The sequence below is a fragment of the Scyliorhinus torazame genome, chromosome 6 (assembly GCF_047496885.1).
Source record: "Scyliorhinus torazame isolate Kashiwa2021f chromosome 6, sScyTor2.1, whole genome shotgun sequence".
Lineage (NCBI taxonomy): Eukaryota > Metazoa > Chordata > Chondrichthyes > Carcharhiniformes > Scyliorhinidae > Scyliorhinus > Scyliorhinus torazame.
This window is the reverse complement of record NC_092712.1, coordinates 106,750,081-106,771,452: the sequence shown is the minus strand read 5'-3', so window position 1 is coordinate 106,771,452 and position 21,372 is coordinate 106,750,081. Positions and strand designations below refer to the sequence as shown.

Sequence of the window (21,372 nt, the reverse complement as noted above, 5' to 3'; positions counted from 1 at the left end):
CATTGTGCTGAGCAATGAACCAGAAAATGGCTGTCACTTATTTTGTATAGCTAAAACAGGTGCACTTTCTGCTTGTAAAGAAGGGAGACCCGTGTATCAATATATGTAGCTTCTGTTATGACCAAAACCGATATTAATTGCTGAGCAAACCAGAAGGAAACTTGGCTTATGGACCATACCCTTTTTTTTATATTCTGAAAATGGGAAGGAAATGCACTGATCTCTGAAATAAGCCCAGTAAAACCTTTGGGATAAGATTAAAAGTAAAAGGTTTATTAAGAAAATAAAACTAAATCACACAAGATTAGTTAAAATTAGTCTCTCAAAACATTCTCCCCAAAAGACTCCCGACTTGGTCAGGCTCTTATAGATGTGTAACTATATAAATCCAGTAATATTGCCCGAGGCAAAGCTGCTGTCACTTTAATAAAGGCATACTCAAATTTGCTTCCACTCTGCTGTGGCAATCCAAGAAACCTTCAGTCACACAACTGCTTTGCGCAGCCCAAGACCTTTCTGGCTTGACTGGATGGCTGATTTAAATTGCACCATCCCCCAGCCTGGAGTTGTTTTGGGAGTCTCACCTCCACACAGCCAAAGACTAATTCTCGCAAAGTCGTTCCTTAAAATTCCCCTTCCGTTTAATTATGATTCCATTGTTCTCAGCACTTTAAACTCGACTTTCCCAAAATACAAAAATCTTTCATGTTTCCCTATGGTCCCCCATGTTCAGGTCAAATAAACTTTATAACCTTTGGTTGTTTACTTATGAAACCATGGCAAATTGTAGAAGTTCCTTTTTCAGCATTGAAATGTAACAGCTTAAAAAAAGAAACCAGTCCCCGCTATGAAAATTCCTAAACTAGCCTATTTACTTTTAAAGCATTTAACCAGGAAAGTCTCTTTGCAAATGGATTCATCTAGCACTTTATTCCTTTCCCTACAATTCTTCCAGACAAATGGTCTACATTAACTGTTTCTCAGCTTAATTAAATCATTCCCTCCTACACACAGACTTCTTTGGTCCATGTTAACACAAATGTGCCACACTGCAAGCTCAACTAAATCTTAAATTGGTTCTTTGGCTGTAATTGAGGATTTAGCAAATGTTGTCCATTCACAGAATTGCATCTACATTTGGACACTGTGTTTTGAGTTTTGCAAGCATAGGCTGGTTGGGCAGTCTATACCTTGCCTGTTGTGAATGTCAGAAGCGACATGCTGTTACTACAATTCACCAGTCTTTGGGACGTATGGCCTACGTACCTAGCATCACACTGGCACTGAAATTCATGTACCACATTACTCATTTGTGGGATAGGCAGGACATATTTTTGCTTGACAGCAGCATCCTGTTGGTGGTGAATGCCACTTATGCGGTTGCTGCATAATAGCAGATGAAACAGTGATTCTGACCAGTCAGGATTGTATTCTTAAAAATGTCCCGATGAGTACAAGACAAAACGCTTTGACAAAAATATCTCATTTCAACAATAGGAGTCATTGTTCATTTGTGCAGTCAGACGGTCGGCATGGTAGCAGTGGGTAGCACTATTGCTTCACAGCGCCAGAGGCCCAGGTTTGATTCCTGCTTGGGTCACTGTCTGTGCGGAGTCTGCACGTTCTCCGTGTGTCTGCGTGGGTTTCCTCCCACAAGTCCTGAAAGATGTGCTTGTTGGGTGAATTGGACATTCTGAATTCTTCCTCGGTGTATCCGAACAGGCGCAGGAATGTGGGGATTTTCACAGTAACTTCATTGCAGTGTTAATGTAAGCCTACTTGTGACAATGATAAAGATTATTAACTACTAAAAAGCCTGATGTCATTGTTCTGAAGTATGGAGTCCAGCTGCAACTTGGCAGAGCTTTGCATAAAACTTGGATTCCATCCTTTCTAGAGTGGAAGTGGTGGGTGATTCCTTAAAACACTTAGAGACTCATCCATAATGTTGTGTCTAATGTCTCACCTCAATTAGGGATAGACAATAATTGTCAGCCTAGACAGGGACATCCTCATCCAGGGTGGGACAGAAAATTTGAGTAAGTCTGTGGAACTGGAAAATCCCATCCAATGTTTATATCTAGCAATGCAAGATCAAAGTGAGATTATAATTCCCAGTTTGTTGCCATGCAGGCTCAGACTGACTCACAGGGGCTTTTAGGATTTCTCAGCAGTCCAGAAATCTGTGCCCCAGCAAACTACTCATATCAAGATAAAGCCCTTGAAGTGTCATTGGCCCTGCAAAGCACAAACCTGCTTTTCTCGCACAGGATGGCAGCTTTCTCATCCAGCTCTGGAGGTCTATCTCTGAAGCTGGGCCCTCCCAACACATTGGTCAATAAGCGATCGTTCCGTACTGCAGACTTCTCCAGTTATTTCATGGAAAAAAAAACAAATCACAACATAATCATGGCTCTCATCTTACAAATGCTGGCCCCATGTGGTTGGTGTATGAAGCAGAATCATGAATCTGGGGTTAAGCAAATCGCCCTTGCTGCCCAGGAACTACCTTCTTGTTTGCCCGAGGGAACAGCAGACTGGTGCAGACAAAACAATCATGACTGCTTCTGGGAGAGCATGCATTCATCAACATGTGGTCAGCAGAGTCACGGATCTCCTACAGAGGCAGGCAAATGGTATTTTAGCGGTACAGCTCAGTATTTAGATGCACAACCCACAAAGCCATGTGGAAGCCCATGAGCGTGACAAGCTCTGCCTGCTCGAGTCTGATCGGCAACAACACAATTAATTCTCTCCTGACAGTCACCGTATCCGCTATTAGCAGCCCCATACGGAGATTCCAGATCTGGCTGCCAGGTTGTTGAGTTTCATAAGCGTCTGATTATGTGGGCACGCACTTACAACTCTCTCTGCTTAGAGGAAGGCAAGATAAATACTCTAGAAGATCCAACGTGGGTAGTCTCCTGCTCACAGCAGCTTCCCTCCTCTTTCCTATCTTTGCTCCAAGTCTTGTCACTGCTCAAAACCTACGGGAATAGTAACTATAGCATTCATGATCAGCAATCAAGTGGTCTGACCAGAACCCTTGAACACAACCAAGACCTTCTTAATGTGCTGCACCACTTCCTGTCAACTTCACCCAACTCTGTGCGAAGCACTCCCACAAACTCAAACACAGCCTGTAGAAATTCATCAGCAATTTATTGATGACCCCTTTAAATGGGGCAGGGTATGTCCCTTCACTGAACTAAGAAACGGCAGATTTGAAATTCAATCTTTCCTTTTTATAATTTTTAAATGGGATGGGAGAATCATTGACAAGGCCAGCATTTGCTGCTCATTCCTAATTGGCCTAGTGAGGCACCTTCTTGAACAACCGCAAACCATTTGGTACAAATACACCCAGTGCTCTTAGGGAGTTACAGGATTTTGACCCAGCAATTCTGTCTGTCGACTGGATGAACTTTAAAAATGATATGCTCAATGATACTATTACCTACTTGTTTTTCCAACTGTTGCGTTTTTAAAGAATTCCATATTTGTTTCCTAGTGAATTTGCTCAGTAACACTGACATCACCACAGTGTCGAAAAACAGCAGTTCTAGCATCAAATCAGCGTTGTTCATTGACTGAAGTCACAATCCGCCTTTATGCAGACTAACCAACACGTACTTAAAGTTGGTGACCAAACATCATGCCCGTGTATCGCATACCTTCAAGATAAAACATCCAAAGATACTTTTTGAATTGTTGTACTACAACTCCAAATTCAAGAGGAAATTTGACATGTTAGGATGTGTGACAGAGGACTGGTCCAAAACAGAATGTAGTTAGCGGGGTTGAATTCCAGAAAGTAGGGCCAAGATGGCTAAAAGCTCTGACATCAATTTTGGCTAAGTGCAGGATGCACAGGAGCCTAAAATGAAGAATGCAAGAAGGAAATTAAGTCTGGAAGAGGGTGTTGCTCCACGCTGCAGAAATCAACTCTAAATTGCAGGTTTTATTAGGCTGAGTGATAAGTGAGCCAGACTTGGTAATGGACAGGATAGGGACATAGTTGAGGGGAGTGGGGAATCCATGGTGCAGGAGTTAAGTTTCATGAAAGATGAGGAATGTGGGGGAGAGGCACGCAAAACAGTGAAGTAATTAGAGGGCAGGAGTGAAACAGGTGGAAGCAGTTGCATAGACATTCTCACTCCGAGATTAATACCTCACAATTTGTAATGGAAATGAGGTTGGAAGGAACCAAAAAGTGTGTTTGAAGAAATTCAAAAACAACCATATTTAATTCTTAAAAACTATTCCAACAAGGTCAAAACTAAGTAATCCATAATGATATACAATACAGCATTAACATAATGACATTAAGAAAGCCACGAGACACATCAGAGCAGTTTCACTCATCAAATTTATCATGATATTAAAAAGATCTAATCTTCTGCATGACTCGGGTTTTCCATACTCTGCCATGATATCAGTGTTATTGAGCAAATTCAGCAGAAAACAAATTACATTCTTTAAAACACTGCAACAGCTGGAAAAGCAAGTAGGTAATAACATCAAAGAATGCAATTTTAAAATCGATCCACTGTACAAATAGGATCGGTGGATCAAAATCCTGCAACTCCCTCTCACCAGTATTGTGGGAGTACCTATAGAGGTGGACTGCAGCAGTTCAGGAAGGCAGCTCACCACCACCTTTGAGGGCAATTAGGGATGGGCAACAAATACTGGTCTTGTCAGCGATGCTCGCATCACACAAAAAAAGAGTGAAAAAAGGAAAGCTTAAATTTCAAATTTGCATGATTAAAAAAAAAAAGAGCACTTGCATGAAATATCCATTAAAAAAACCAAATTCACAATACATTGTCAAAGGATTTCCCCCTCCTTTTTGGCTTTCTGCTGATCCCTTTTATATTGCTCAATTTAGTTTGGATTTTTGTTTTAGGTTTCCAGCATCCGATGTTTGTTTATTTTCTTATTCTTTTTTGGCTTCCGAATTTTATTTGGATTTGGAATGACCTTCTTTATTTTTAAAGGAAGCAATGTCACCCCTATTTTCTTGCTTTTTGCACTATCCAATTCGAAGGGAAAGTCACTCGATGCTACTTCATCGAATTTACGCTTCTGACTTGGTGGAAACATGGTGTTCACTAATTCAGACTTTGGCATTTCATGGATGCTATCTTGCTCCTTTGTCTCCAATCCATCAGCATTCTCAATTACTTTACTTTGTGGTAACCACGAAACATTTAAAGGAGGTACTTGAGAGGTAATGGCATTAACTGTCTCAATAAAAGCCTCTGCATTCTTTTTAAATCCCAGTGCGAGTGTAGATTTTAACCCCAGCACCGGTGCCACGGTTTCACTTAGGCGAGGAATTTGACATGCAGGTACCTCCCGACTCACACTCAGCTGAATGAGATGTTGAGTCATCAAAGGTTTCACCGACTTACACACCAGAGCCAAACACAATGTGTGTTTCTCCAAAGCCCGGGTGACCTCGTTGATTCCAATGGCTAACTGCTTCCGAAGTTCCACATTAGTCCATCCTTGTTTAGATTCTTGAATCCTGTTCATCATATGGTCGCCTGTCACTTCCTTGACCTCCTCAGTCTTCTGTTGGTCTTCTTTACTATTCCCTTCCATATTCCTCTTTTCTTGATCTTTTGGGCCCCGAGAACGTCTTGGTTTCCTGGGCCTCAAAGTAGGTTCTACTTTGCACAAGCCAGTCTGTTGAAAAGTTAGCTTTAACTTCTGCAGGATGAAGCCTATGCTTTCCCCATCCAAAGGTTTCCAACCTATAATATAAGGATTGTTGAACGAAGTTTTAGCAGGTGGAGGTCTTGTTTTCCGTACCCCTTTTCCTTTTGCAACTTGTGCTGGGCTTTCCATGTTTTGATTTATGTACAAAACTTGTCGATCTGTTTTTTAAAAAAAAGTGCATTAGAGAAGCAATCAAACTAACAGATGGTAATATTTTGACCTAAGCAAACTGACATCAAAGATAATGGCTTTATCTACCAGCAATCTGCTCAATCGCTGAGCTAGAAATGCAGAACAAATTGCAACTGTGCAATCACTATTTAGATGAGAACTTGAAACGTCATACCATCCAAGGCTACGGACCAAGTGCTGGAAAATAGGATTAGAATAGATAGGTGCTTGATGGCCGGTGCAGATACAATGGGCTGAAGGGCCTCTTTCTGTGCTGCAAAACTCTATGACTGAAGGAGTTAATATTTTCTGACACAATGAGCTTTTGCCTCTGATTATATTTTCTCTGATCACTCGGAAGAATTTTCCCAATGTCGGTCCTAAATTAATCCTTTGTTGATTTAAACTTGCCTCTCTTATTTGTTGTACCCCTGCAGTTTAATTTAACATGCGGCTTTTCCAAATTCTTAATAATGTTGTATTAAGATCATCACTCTGCTGAAAAGATCTACGATACTCCAGTGTCTCTTCATAGCTTATGCCCATAAGGAAACATCAGCCCCTTTAACTTTTCTCTGCTCTGTCTTAAGAATATATCTCTCATTTCATGACAGCTAGAACTAGATGCATTATTTAATTATTGAAGAACTTGATGAGTACCTCTTCTGATGTATCCCTGTACAGTTCAACATGAGCTTTATTCATTATTGCTCTGCGCTGGTTGGACATATTTAACATTACATGAATTTCCTCTTTCCTTCATTTTGCTCTTTACACTTAACCACATAAATTATCTTCCATTCTTCTATCCACTCACATATTTTGTTCAATTAATTTCGGAGCTGCTTGTTCCAATTCGACTACCCATCCAAGACTAGTATCATCCACAAATTTCATCAATTTTTGAATTAGAAATAGTAATGGATAGCAGTGAGCCGAGTCATCCCACTCGGTATTTCCACCACCAGCCATCCCAACATGACTCCTTTAGCAAGAGTACCTAGTAATTTCCAGGCAGTTTCCTACCCATTCCCAGGAATTTACCTTCAATCTTCACAGCTTTGAATTTAGTTATTGCCTTTTGTGAGGAACTTTTGTGAAAAGGCTTTTTGAAAAGAAGGTAACCACATCACAGGGCTTACTACAATCTATTTGGATCATCACCTCCAAGGTCAAGCAGAATCCTCATCTTTAATAACAATGTGAACGTGGTCATTATTGTGGATGATCAATTGATTCAGTCTTGACAATTGATTCCATTTTATATTGAAGAAGAGTAAAATGAACAGGTCTGTAGTTGTCTGTCTGTTTTGGCTCCACATTATATCCATGTTAGCCAGTCTAATCTTCTGGAACAATCCCAGTATTTAATGACTCCCATAATTATATTCAGTGTGTCACAAATCTCCTCCCGAACAGCTTTTCAACACTAAGGGCGGAAACACCGGAGTGTTTTACTCCAGCGTCGGCGGCAGTTCCCAGACCCCATTCTGGGGCCTCCGTGGTGCTGGCAGGGGCGTGGTGCGATTTGCAGGGGCGGGGCCTTGGGTCCCATGCATGCGCAGTTGGGCAGGCGACAACTGGCGCAGGTGCAGTGGCCATCCTCCCCCAGGCCACCCCGCACAAAAATGGCGCAGGGATATAACATTGCCGGTGGAGGAAAGGAGGCCCGTCGACCGAGAAGCCGGCCCGCCGATCGGTGGGCCCTGATTGCGGGCCACATACCATCGGAGGCCCCCCTGGTGAGGGAGCTCCCCCCCCCCCCCACAGGCCACCCCCCCGAGCGTTCCCGCAGAGTTCCCGCCGGCAGCGACCAGGGGTGAACGGTGCCGGCGGGACTCTGTCGTGTCGGAGCGGCCCCGCTCGGCCCATCCGGGCCGGAGAATCGGCGGCCCCGCCGATTCCAGTGGCCCGCGGCGCGGCACCGATTCTCCGCACCTCGGAGAATCGCGCGCCGGTGTCGGGGCGTCGTGGCGCTGTTGCTCAGATTCTCCGGCCCGGCGTGGGGCTCGGAGAATCGCCCCCTAAATTCCCAGGGAGGTTCGGTTTCAATCCTGATTAAGCATCTTAATTTGAACCAAATCATTAATTTTACTTTTCTGTCTGGCAACAGCACATTGCTCGCATGTTCACTAGTGACTGCATGGCAGTAGTCATTCTTAATACCTCTTTGTGCTCGGCCTCAGTATCAAGCCTATTTGCATTTTAAAGATTTTCACATAGGAACAGTAGGATATTCAGCCCATCGGGCCTGCTCCGCCATTCAATACGATCAGGGTTAATTGGACGCTCCAATGCCTTTTACACTCTTCATTCCCATAACCGTTTACGTTATTGTTAATCATAAATCTATCAATCTCTTCTTTAAACATACTCAATGACTGAGCATCCACAGCCCTCTGAGGTAGAGAATTCCAAAGATTCACAACCCTCTGAGGAAAAAGATTTCTCCTCATCTCGGTCCGAAGTGGCATCCCCTTTATTTTTAAATTGTGCAGCCTTGTTCTAGACTCCCCAACCAAGGGAAACATCTTACCAGCATCTACATTGTCTATTCCTTTAAGTATTTCGTAGGTTTCAATGAGATCATCCCTCATTCTTCGAAAATAGAGGCACACTTTGCCCAATCTCTCTTCATAAGACAGTCCTGCCATCCCCGGAGCAAGTTTGGTGAATATTTGTTGCACTCCCTCTTTAGCAACAATATCCATTCTGAGGTAAGGGGACGAAAACTGCACACATTACTCCAGATGCAGTCTAGCCAAGCTCTCACATGATTGAAGCAAGATCTCACAATTCCTATACTCAAATCCTCATGTACTAAAGGCTAAGATTCCATTAGCCTTCCTAATACCTTGCTGCATCTGCATGCTGGTCTTCAGTGACTTATGGACAAAGACACCCAGGTCCCTTTGTACATCCACACTTTCTAATTTCTTACCATTTAGGAAACATTCTACATAACTGTTCCTTCTACAAAAATGGATTACCTCACATTTTATGTGGTGCATACAGAAAGGAGGTAGAGAGCCTAGTGGAGTGGTGTAATGACAACAACCTCTCCCTCAATGCCAGCAAGACTAAAGAGCTCGTCATTGACTTCAGGAAACAAATTACTGTATGCACCCCTGTCTGCATCAACGGGACCGAGGTGGAGATGGTTGACAGTTTCAAATTCCTAGGCGTGCACATCACCAAAAATCTGTCCTGGTCCATCCATGTTGCGCTACCACCAAGAAAACACAACAACGCCTATACTTCCTCAGGAAATTAAGGAAATTCGGCATGTCCACATTGACTCTTTCCAACTTTTACAGATGCACCATAGAAAGCATCCTATCTGGCTGCATCACAGCCTGGTACGGCAACTGCTCGGCCCAAAACCGCAAGATACTTCAGCGAGTCGTGAACACCGCCCAGTCTATCACACAAACACACCTCTCATCCATTGACTCTATCTACACGTACCGCTGCCTTGCGAAAGCGGGCAGCATAATCAAAAAAAAACTCCCATTCAGTTCACTCACTCTTTCAACTCTCCAATTGGGTAGGAGATACAAAAGTCTGAAAACTCACACAAACAGATTCAAAAACAACTTCTTCCCTGCTGTTACCAGATTCTGAAACAACCCTCTTATGGACTGATCTGACTGACACTACATTCCCGTATGCTTCACCTGATGTCTGTGTCTATGTATTTACACCGTGTAACTTGTGTTGCCCTATTACCTTGTTTTTTTTCATGTACTAAATGGTCTGTTTGAGCTACACGTTGAAAAATATTTTTCACTGTACCTTGGTACATGTGACAATAAACAAATCCAATCCAATCCAATTTTTCACATAATATTCCATCTGCCATGTTCTTGCCCACTCACTAAGTCTGTCCAAATCCTCCTGTAGTCACTTTACATCTTCCTCACAACACACATTCCCCCCCACTAGCTTCGTATCATCCGTGAACCTGAAAATATTACATTTGGCCCCACATCCAAAAATCTTCGATATATATTGTGGACATAATTGCCCGCTTGCTTTTGGGTAAAGTTATTCTCAGCTGCTGCTGCTATTTCTTTTGCAGATCTTCCTTTACTCCTTTGATCATACCTATTGAGGGCCCTGGCTCAATAATAGCATACCCACGTCTGAGGCAGTAAGTTCAAGTCTCATTTGAGTCTTGAGCTCAGACTTTTGGCTGGCATTTCAGTGCAGCACTGCTTCTTTTGAATGGGGCATTAAAGTTCATACGATCATGAGAATATAAGAAATAGGAGCAGGAGTGGGCCATGTGGCTGCTCAAGCATTATCTGCCACTCAATAAGATCATAACTGATCTGATTTTAGCCTTAACTTCACTTTCCTGCCTGCCCCCAATAACCCTCGACTTCCTTTAAATCAAAACTCTGTCTAAACCAGCATTGAACATATTCAATAATCAGTCTCCATTGCTGTCTGGAGAAGAGAATTCAAAAGACTAACGACCATCCGAGAGAGGACATTCCTCCCTAAATCTATCTTAAATGGGAGACCCCTTATTTTTAAATTGTGCTCCCTGGATCCAGATTCTGCCATGGTGGAAACACCTCTCAGCAACTACCCTGTCTAACCCCTTCATCCACGGTATCAATGTGGTGAATCTCGTCTGAACTGTTTCTAATGCAAGCATATCCCTGCTAAGTAAGGTACCCGCAATGCAATTTCTTGTGATTCATGTACAAGGACACCCAGATCTCTCTCCATTTAAATAATTTTCTAATCTTCCTTTCAAAATGAGCAATCTTTTATTTTCCAACATTATAGACCACATGTCTAATTTTTGTTTAGTCACTTAACCTATCTAAATCCTAGTGCAGTGTCCCTTTCACAACTTGCTTTCCTATCTATATTTGTATCAGCGGCAAATTTGGCTGCAATATACTCGGTCCATTCCACAAATTCATTACTATATATTGTAAATAGCTGAGGCCCTAAGCACCGATTCCTGTGGCACCTCACTAGTTAGTTTGCCAACCTGAAAATGACCCATTTAAGCCAACATGGTTTCTTGTTAGCTAGCCAATTATACCCCAACATCATGAGTTCTTCTCTCGTGCAGAAACCTTTCTTTATTGAACCTTTGTTGGAAATCCAAATACCCTACATTTACTGGTACCCCTTTATCCATCCCACTTGTTACATCTTCAAAGAATACTAATACATTTTCAAACATAATTCCCCTTTCATAAAACCATGTTAATACTGTTGGATAGTGTTATAAATTTTCCAAATGTCCTATTACCACTTCTTTAATAGTGCATTTAAGTAATTTTCCAATGACAGATGTTGAGCTAACTAGACTATAGTTTCTGACTTGTCTCCCTTCTTTCTTGGATGTGGAGATGCCGGCGTTGGACTGGGGTGAGCACAGTACAAAGTCTTACAACACCAGGTTAAAGTCCAACAGGTTTGTTTCGATGTCACTAGCTTTCGGAGCGCTGCTCCTTCCTCAGGTGAATGTCTTCTACTGTGAAGCTAGAGATACAATAGAGATTCACCTGAGGAAGGAGCAGCGCTCCGAAAGCTAGTGACATCGAAACAAACCTGTTGGACTTTAACCTGGTGTTGTAAGACTTCGTACTGTTCTTTCTTGGAAAGGGGATGTTTCCAAGATCTAAGAATTTTTGTAAGATTACAACTAATATATCCACTTTCTCGAAAGCCACTTCTTTTATGACCCTTGATGCAGGCCATCAGGTCCAAGGGACTTGTCAGCCTTTAAATCCTTTAGTTTCCCAGTTGTTATTCTCTAGTGATAGCTGTAATTTCCATCCTCCATTTTACCTCTTGATTTTCTACTAATCTTGGGATGCTTTTTTGTCTTCTACTGTGAAGCTAGAGATACAATACTTGTTCAGCATCTGTCATTTGCTCACTTTCCATCATTAATTTCCCAGTCTCATACACTAAGGAATTTTAACTACATCCTTCATTTTTATATAATATTCATTTTATATGGTGAAGCTTGGATTTTTCCCTATTTCTTGCTAGTTTACTCTGATTCTAATTTCTCCCTTGAGTTCTATTCAAGATGGCGCCGCGCCGCATGGCGACTCTCTGCGAGCTCTCTCTCCCTTTCCCTTTTCTTTTATCTCCTATCAGGGTTCTGACATACTAAAACTATTTTCCTCTTCTTATATAATTACTAACAATGTTCTTCTAGGTTTTCTTACAGATTTGAGGCCGCACTGTAACCAATCACTGTTTGTCGATGTACCATTTGTCAATCGTCTCTGTTGATTATTCTTTTTGTCTACTGTGTACGTTCCCCTGGCCGCAGAAAAATACTTTTCTCTGTACTTCGGTACATGTGACAATAAATCAAATCAAATTTTTATACTCATCATTTAATAATAATAATTGCGGATTTCTAAAATATGCCCTTGCCTAAAATGATCCCTGGAGCTCATCAGTCATCTGAAAGATGTTGCTGTGTACACACATTAGTTATTCTTTCTCTAGATCACAACGGTAACTTCTAATTGTTATGTGCTTGTAACCTACGATACAATGTGTATGTCAGCTATGGTTCTGATGGTAGTCCTCTCACCTGACGCTGAAAGTTATGGTTTTAAGCATCACTCCAGGACTTTAAGCACAAAAATCAAGGTTAACATTCGGGTGGCACTGAGAGCCCCACACTGTCTGAGGTGCTGTATTTCGTGTGAGACACTAAACCAAGGCCCTATATATGCCCTCAGGTGGATGCCAAATATTTTGTGGCACTGTTTCTATGTCTGAGGAGTAGGGGAGTTCTTCTTGGTGTCTTGGCCAATACCTATCCTTCAACTCAACATCAACTCAAATAAATAACCTGATTATTACACTGCTGTTTATGGGAGCTTGCTGTGCGTAGCTTGGCTCCAGCAGTGAAAATGGACTTCAACAAAAGAAAAATACATCGCCCACTGAAAAGCGCGTTGGGCCTTCCGGTCCTCGTGAAAGGTTGCTATGGGAGTATACGTATTTATTTTATAGCCCAAGGGCGAAGTTGATTTTTTTTTTAAATAAAAACATTTAAAACACAAGTTCCCTTCAGTTTTTGCAATCTTCTGCACCCCATCCCTTTCTCAGGGGGCAGTGCCGACTTGAGGGACCAGCAGCGACGCAGCTGTGGAGGGGCCCGGGTGGCGGGCGCTGGGGGACACGGGCAGAAGAAGCCGTCCGCCCTCCCTCCACAAAGCCGGCCTTGCACTTCCAGCCTGAAGATCCATATTCGCTCAAACCCCTCCCCCAATGTGAGGGGCAGTAATACAAGATGCTGAGCGTTAACGGGGTGGGTGCAATATTTAACAGGGGAGCAGAGCACGGCCACCGAATTGCGAGTCTGCGGGAGGCTGAACGATACCACCATCGGCCCGAGGGCAGCGGGTTTTATTTAGTGATAAAGAGCGTGTCTCACTCACCATGCAGCGCCCCTTCCTGCCTCAGTGAGACGCAGCCCGGCCCCCACAACCTTTCATCCAGAGGCTGAGACACGCTCGCAGCGACCACACCGCAGTTACAGTCGGGAGTGAGTCCCGCCTCCTCTTTAACACTCAGAGCGGGGAACAAGCCAAGGGGCCAGCACACACACACATGCAGAGAGAAAGTCCACTTACCTTGTGTTGCCCTATTATTTATTTTCTTTTATTCCTTTCCATGTACTTCATGATCTGTTGAGCTGCTGGCAGAAAAATACTTTTCACTGTACCTCAGTGGAGGTGACAACAAATCCAACCCAATCCACTTGCTGGGAATGTGCAATCAGTCTGGACTCTCCTGCTGAGAGCCACAGTGTGCACGCGGCTACCTTAACCCACCCAATGCAAATTTAACATCTTTGACCATAAATCCAGTGGTCCGCCTTTAACCAAGTCCTCCAGGTTCCAGCCAGAAAAGGAGACCCTGTCGGATGCTTCTCCAGCAGATTATTCAAGTCATTCTTTTTGTAGAATGCCTCATTGCCAGAACTTTCAAACAAGCACCAAGATGTAGCTTGGTTGGAAGTGCTCCTGAAGAAAAACAAAATGCTGGATAAACTCAGCAGGTCTGGCAGCACATGTGGAGAGAAATAGTCGCATTCCATAAACTTCCTGGTTCCCCAGCATAGCACTGAAGGCAGTATTTGTCAAACTTTTTTTCCGGGGACCCATTTTTAACAACTGGCCAACCTTCGGGACCCAGGCCAGCTGACGTTCGGGACCCACGCCGGACAACCTTCGCGACCCATGCCGGCCGACCTTCGCGACCCTCACCAGCCGATCTTCGCAACCCACCATTTTCTCTTACCTTGTTTGCTGCTGACAAAATGAGGGAATCGCAATCACGCCCAAAGCACGTGATGGTGACGTTCAGGGGCCGTGACCTGCTCTCTGCCTCCCTCAGGCAGGAAGATTACATAGAATTTTTTTTAAAATCTTCTGCGTCTCCGATTGCGCAAATTTGCGGTCTTCAGCCGCAGCAGCTTGCTTTTATATTCAATTTGTTTATTTTTTGTAAATTATAACAATGTTGTTGCACAGCACTTTTAATCAAAGAGACCAAACCCATGTCATTGTCAGACTCTTCAGATTCTTCCTGTTTCTTCTCTTCCTTTTTTTCTTCAGCAGCAAAAGGGGCAGCGGTGGAAACAACTGCTGCAGCAGCTGGGGCACTGCTACCAGCACCAACATTGCAGATCAGTCTATTGACGTCAATAATAACCAATGCCTTGGCAAACAGACTAGGCCAGAATGGCACAATGGTCACACCAGCTGTTTTAATCAGGGCATTGAGTTTGTCTTCGGTGACAGTGACCTCGTCGTCGTGCAGGATGAGCGCGCTGTAGATACAGGCGAGTGGGTGGGTCCGATGGTGCCAGTCGCCGGGGGAAACTCGGCCTTAGCTTCATTCAGAAGAACCGAGCACTTCCGAACCGGGCAGAGCGAACAGCACATGCGCAAAACCGATGAGTGGGCACGCATGCGCAGTGCGGCCGCATTTTTTGTATATGGTAAAAAGGCCGCTCACATCCGGCATAGTTAAAAGCCAGCTGTTGCGCGCTAATTTGCGCAATTGGCAGCACCGCGATGGACGGCTCCGTGACCCTCCTGACACGCCCACAACCCACCCGCGGGTCGCGCCCCCGACTTTGAAGATCACTGATTTAAGGAGTACCTCAGTGTTGTGCTGGGGAATCCCTCTAAGGGTTTACCCAGCCATTGCCCAGAAGTGTCAACTTCCTCTGGACAATTGCGCAGGACTAGGAACCATCCGTAGAAGCAATTTAAATTGCTAACTTTGGATGGTTCTGCTAGTTTTATCCTGATAGTTACTCTCAATGCGTTGGAGGGAAAAAATCACTTCCAACTTCAGATCCAGCCTGACACAGAGCCCCTCCCCCAAACAAACACACACACACACGTACGTGACCCCCTCTTTCCCCCCCCCCCCCCCCCCCCAGGGTACCCACCACACTAACCCCCCCTGATGAGCCCTGCCTGACCTGAACCACCGACCCCTAGCTGGACTGACTCCCCCTCCTTCCAGATAGACCCCCGCTCTGGTCTGACCGCCTCCTCTGGACCAACCCATTCCAGACTGATCCCACTCCTCCTGGACTGACACCCCCCCTCCCACTCCAACATCCCCCTCTCCTGGACTGACCCCTGCCCTCCCTCCAGTCCAACACTCCTCCCTCTCCAGAATGTCTGATCCCACCCATCACTGCCCACCTCACCCCCGGACCAACCCTGGAATTCTGCTCTTTTGTCCATGGTCCATGTTTGAAAAGGCTGTAATGAGATCAGGAACTGAGGAGCACTGGTGAAACTCAAACACAGCATCAATGAGCATTTTATTGCTAAGCAACAGACATCTGATTGCACTGTTGATGACCCCTTCCATCACTTTACTGATGATCAAAATTAGACTGATTGGTCTGGTTGGATTTGTCCAACTTCCTGTATACAGAACATATCTGGGCAATTTAACATTTCCATGCTAGAGTTGTAGCTCTACTGGAACACCTTGACTAGGGGCATAGAAGGTTCTGGAACACCGGTCTTCAGTACTATTGCCGGAATATTGTCAGAGCCTTTGCAGAATCCAGTGCCGTCAGCCGTTTCTTGATATCATGTGGAGTGAATCAAATTGGCTGAAGACTGACCTCTGTGATGCTGGGGATCTCCGGAGGAGGTTGACATGGATCATCCACTCAGCACTTCTGGCTGAAGATAGTTGCAAATTCTTCAGCCTTACCTTTTGCACTAATAGGATGGGGATATTTGTGGAGCCTCCTCCACCAGTGACTTGTTTCATTGTCACCACCATTCATGACTGGATGTGGCAGGACTGCAGAAAGGATGATCTGTTGGTTGTGGAATTGCATAGCTCTGTCTAGTACTTGCTGCTTGGCATGCAAGTAGTCCTTGGTTGTAACTCCAGCATAATTGGGCTTTTACAACAGTCAACAATAGTTTCAGGGTCATCATTAGACTTATAATTTCAAATTTTTTATTACACTCAAATTCCACCGTGGTGGGATTTGATCCTAGGTCCCCAGAGCATTACCCTGGGTCTCACAACACCACTATGCCATCGCCACCTCCTCTCTTGTGGGGGGGGAACCTGCATGTAGTGGTTTTCCCATGCATTTGCTGCCCTTGTCCTTCTAAGTGGTGGAGGGGGCAGGTTTGGAAGGTACTGTTGAAAGAGCCTTGGTGAATCGCTACAATGCATCTTGCTGATGATACACACTGCTGCCACTGTGCTTCAGTGGTCAAGGGAGTGAACCTTTAAGGTGGTGGATGGGATGCCAATCAATTAGGCTGCTTTGCCATGGTTGGTGGCGGGCTTCTAGTGTGCTGTTGGAACCACACTAATCCAGAAAAGTGTAGCGTATTCCATTACATTGCTGATCTGTGAGTCAGGAGGTGAGTTAATTGCTGCAGAATTCCAATCCTCTACCCTGCTCTTGTAGTCATGGTATTTATACGGCTGGTCCAGGTTGTTGAGGTACATCCCGAGTAGTTCCATAACACAGCCCTGTGTTATGGAACTGCTCCGGATGAGGTCAACATCAACGGCTGCTGGAAGTCCATCAGCCCAGTAAAATATGCTCCTTGATTTGCCTGCAACCAGTTAGTCTTCCAGTAAAAAGAGCTGCCCACAACCAAATGTTGCAGACGACTACACTGCCAAGTTCCAGGACTACTTGCTGAGGGACGCAATAAAGCTTGGAACTGCCACTGCAAAGGCTCAATGGGGAAAGGCAATAAAAGTGTAAGGCTATCCTACCATTGTACATCAAGGGGTTAGAACCTGTGAAAACTCCTCAGATGTTTGACATAAAATTCAAATATATTTTGTAAATATATTGTCATTGTAAGTGCAGTAAAACATCTCAAAGTACGATGCACTGTATGGCAATAAATCAAATGGTATTGCACTTCATGTGAAATCAAATTTGAATTATAATGTCGTGAACACCGCCCAGTCCATCACACAAACCTGTTTCCCATCCATTGACTCTGTCTACAACTCCCACTGCCTGGGAAAAGTGGACAGCATAACCAATAACCCCGCCCACCCAGCTTACTTACTCTTCCAACTTCTTCCATCCAGGCAAGAGAACACGCATTAACAGATTCAAAAACATCTTCTTCCCCGCTGTTACCTAGCTCCTAAACAGCCCTCTGATGGACTGATCTGATCTCGTCACACATCTTCTCTACTGAGTAGTACTGCACTCCTGTATGCTTCACCCAATTCCTGTGTCGATGTATTTATATTGTGTATTTTATATTTGCCCTATGTGCTTTCTTTTCTTATACAGAATTATTATAACCTGCCTGCTCACCACTGGCTGGGGACTAATGGCAATCACACAATGCTTAGGGAGTATGATCTTCCCCAATGAGGGGGGCAGAGAAATCATTAGCAGATTCCCTGCATAAATAGAGCTGGCCAGTTTGGAACCAGCTAAAGAGGAGTGAGCAGCAAGGGAGTTACTGATGCTGTTGTATATATATATATATATAGGTTATTGTAAATAAATGTTATTTCTTTCTATCCTTCGACTCGTGCTGGATTCTTCGGTGGCCCTCACAAAACTGGCGATGAGGGTTAAAGTGGATAGCTGTCTACGCTGCTGAAGCCACCTCCCTGGATTTTTGTTGGATACAGGTTGGAAGTTTTTTTCTATTACACCATGCCTCTGTATGGATGTTTGGATGCTTTTGATGCTGCGCTGGAAAGTTGGAACCAGTACACACAACGGATGCGTTACTTTTTCCAGGCAAACAACATCACCGAAAACGAGCGCCAGGTGGTCATTTTGCTCACCGCCTGCAGCTCGCATACATTTGGGGTGCGCCGGACACCAAGACATTTGATGAACTTGTGAACTTAGTGGGGCAACATTTCAACCCAACCCCGTCCACGATAGTCCAGCGATCCCGGTTTAATACCGCTGAGAGGACCCCAGGAGAATGACTTGCAGAATTTCTATCCAGGCTACGCAGGATTGCGGAGTACTGTGACAATGGTGAGACCTTGTCAGAAATGTTACGCGACCGTTTGGTTTGCGGTATTAACAATGCGGCCACCCAGAGAAAGTTGTTAGCTGAGCCAACATTGTCTTTTCAACAGGCCATTCAAATAGTATTGTCCCGAGAGAGCGCAGAACGGGGAGTGCAGGAGCTACAGGGAATGGAGGTGCACGCCTTGGGGTGCAACCCCTTCCGTCCAAAAGTGTTTCCCCGCACCCCTGCGGTACCTTGGGCAGGGCAGCGTCCGGATCAACGCCAGTGGCCGCCGGACTTTCCTCCCCGAAGGGAGCCTTCTTCAGAACCAATGGATGAGGAGCCATGTCAGTGTCGGACTTTTGGGCGCCCACCCCGTCGCGGACGCCGGTCCTGGGGGCGCCGCCGTCATTCCGACAGAAACTGGGGCCAGCCCAGGGGCCATACCTTCCATTTGGATGAACCTGCTGATGTGTAATTTGAGTTGATTTAACATTGACTGCAACTGGATGCAGTGAGACTAGAAACAGGCTTCCGACACAGGAGAGGGTCCAACACTGTTTTATTGAACCTGCTGGTTGCTGTACATAATCTGCTGTGGGTTGACATTCTATTAATCTAAACTGATAACCTCTGACTGGCTTGATCAGTCTAGCTCTCTGTCACATGGAGACGGTGCTCACGGCCTTGTGCACTCTATCTCTGTAGCTGGCCGTAGTGGGGCAGCACGGTAGCATTGTGGATAGCACAATTGCTTCACAGCTCCAGGGTCCCAGGTTCGATTCCGGCTTGGGTCACTGTCTGTGCGGAGTCTGCACATCCTCCCCGTGTGTGCGTGGGTTTCCTCCGGGTGCTCCGGTTTCCTCCCACAGTCCAAAGATGTGCAGGTTGGGTGGATTGGATATGATAAATTGCCCTTAGTGTCCAAAATTGCCCTTAGTGTTGGGTGGGGTTACTGGGTTATGGGGATAGGGTGGAGGTGTTGACCTTGGATAGGATGCTCTTTCCAAGAGCCGGTGCAGACTCGATGGGCCGAATGGCCTCCTTCTGCACTGTAAATTCTATGAAAGCTGTATCCTGTGAGAAAAGGGAGAGTCTTAATGCCTTGTGTGTTTTATAGTGGTAGTGTCCTGTCTGGTGATTGGTTGTTCTGTGTCGTGTGTGTTCATTGGTTATCCTGTGTGTCAATCACTGCCTGTCTGCATCTCATTATATACATGAGTGGATATTATGACATCTCCCCTTTTTGAAATAAATTTTGGAATGTGGCTGTATATACATGTATGACTATGTACAAGTGGTGAGTGAATGAACATATGTACATGGGAAGGTGTCTATCGTGCAGATACAGAGCAAACTGAACAAAATTTACAGGATTCAAGTCTATAGATTCAGTCTTTGTGTTGATCGCCTCAGAGGTGGAGGGGTGGCGCCAGCACCTGGACAGGCGGGATTGCTGCCAGATCGGAGGCCTCGAGGACAGGCGGGATTGTTGCCAGATCGGTGGCCTCGTGGACAGGCGGGATTGCTGCCAGATCGGAGGCCTCGTGGACAGGCGGGATTGTTGCCAGATCGGTGGCCTCGTGGACAGGCGGGATTGTTGCCAGATCGGTGGCCTCGTGGACAGGCGGGATTGTTGCCAGATCGGTGGCCTCGTGGACAGGCGGGATTGCTGCCAGATCGGTGGCCTCGTGGACAGGCGGGATTGCTGCCAGATCGGTGGCCTCGTGGACAGGCGGGATTGTTGCCAGATCGGTGGCCTCGTGGACAGGCGGGATTGTTGCCAGATCGGTGGCCTCGTGGACAGGCGGGATTGCTGCCAGATCGGTGGCCACGTGGTGCGAGATGTCTTGAGGCGGCATTATGACATGCGGAGAAGTGCGGTCAGGTGGTGGGCAGGCAACTTTGCGCAGCACCCTCCTGTTGCGCCGTAGAATGGAGCCATCAGCCATTTGAACAACAAAAGACCTGGGGGCAGCCTGTCTGACGACAACAGCTGGGGCTGACCAGCCTCCCTCAGGCAACTGGACGCGAACAACATCTTCTGGAGCCAGCGCAGGCAGATCAGTGGCATGAGCATAATACGTGATCTTCTGCTGGTCCCTGGATAGCTGCACTTTCTGCAGCACCGTGAGGTGGTCAAGGTCTGGAACATGGATGACTGGAACAGTCGTCCGCAGGTTTCGGTTCATGAGCAGCTGTGCCGGAGCCAAACCAGTCAACAGAGGGGTTGCCCTATATGCCAACAGCGCCAGGTTAAAATCAGAGGCGGGGTCTGCAGCCTTGCAAAGCAGCCGCTTGACAATATGGACCCCCTTCTCGGCCTTCCCGTTTGATTGCGGGTAATGGGGACTGGATGTGATATGCCTGAAGTGGTAGGCTCGTGCAAAGTCGGATCACTCTTGGCTGTAGAAACATGGACCGTTGTCACTCATTACTGTGAGTGGTTTCCCGTGCCTTGCAAACGTCTCTTTGCAGGCTTTGATGACTGACTTGGACGGGAGGTCCGACAGTTTCACCACTTCCGGATAGCTGAAGAAGTAGTCGACTAAAAGCACGTAATCATGCCCATTTGAGTGAAAGAGGTCTATCCCCACCTTGGACCACGGTGAGGTCACAATCTCGTGCTGTGGCAGTGTTTCCTTGGGCTGGGATGGTTGGAATTTCTGGCATGTTGTGCCGTTGAGGACCATGTTGGCAATGTCCTGGCTGATGCCAGGCCAGTAAACTGCCTGCCGAGCTCTGCGTTGACATTTCTCGACCCCAAGGTGACCCTCATGGATCTGTCTGAGCACCATGGTTTGCATGCTTTGGGGAATGACGATTCTATCCAGTTTAAGAGGGATCCCCTCAACCGTTAACTCGTCCTTAACGTTGAAAAATTGGGGCACTGCCCCTTTTGCCAAGCTTGGGCGAGGTGTTGCATCACACGCTGCAGTAGAGGATCTTTGGC

General features: G+C 45.5%; 1 protein-coding gene across 3 annotated transcripts; it reads right to left on the bottom strand.

Moving 5' to 3' along the window:
* Positions 1-252: 252 nt before the first annotated feature.
* Positions 253-13,678, bottom strand: rpp38 (ribonuclease P/MRP 38 subunit). 3 transcript variants are annotated; one of them, XM_072508657.1, is made up of 2 exons: positions 13,536-13,678; positions 253-5,885 (listed from the first exon to the last, which is right to left on the bottom strand). In XM_072508657.1, the coding sequence occupies exon 2, from the start codon at positions 5,854-5,856 to the stop codon at positions 4,906-4,908; it is 951 nt and encodes a 316-aa protein (XP_072364758.1). In that variant the 5' UTR covers positions 5,857-5,885; positions 13,536-13,678; the 3' UTR covers positions 253-4,905. The 3 variants fall into 3 exon arrangements, with proteins under 3 accessions (XP_072364758.1, XP_072364757.1, XP_072364759.1); XM_072508656.1 differs by lacking the exon at positions 13,536-13,678 and adding an exon at positions 13,341-13,456; XM_072508658.1 differs by lacking the exon at positions 13,536-13,678 and adding an exon at positions 12,485-12,607.
* Between the last annotated feature and the right edge of the window lie 7,694 nt (positions 13,679-21,372).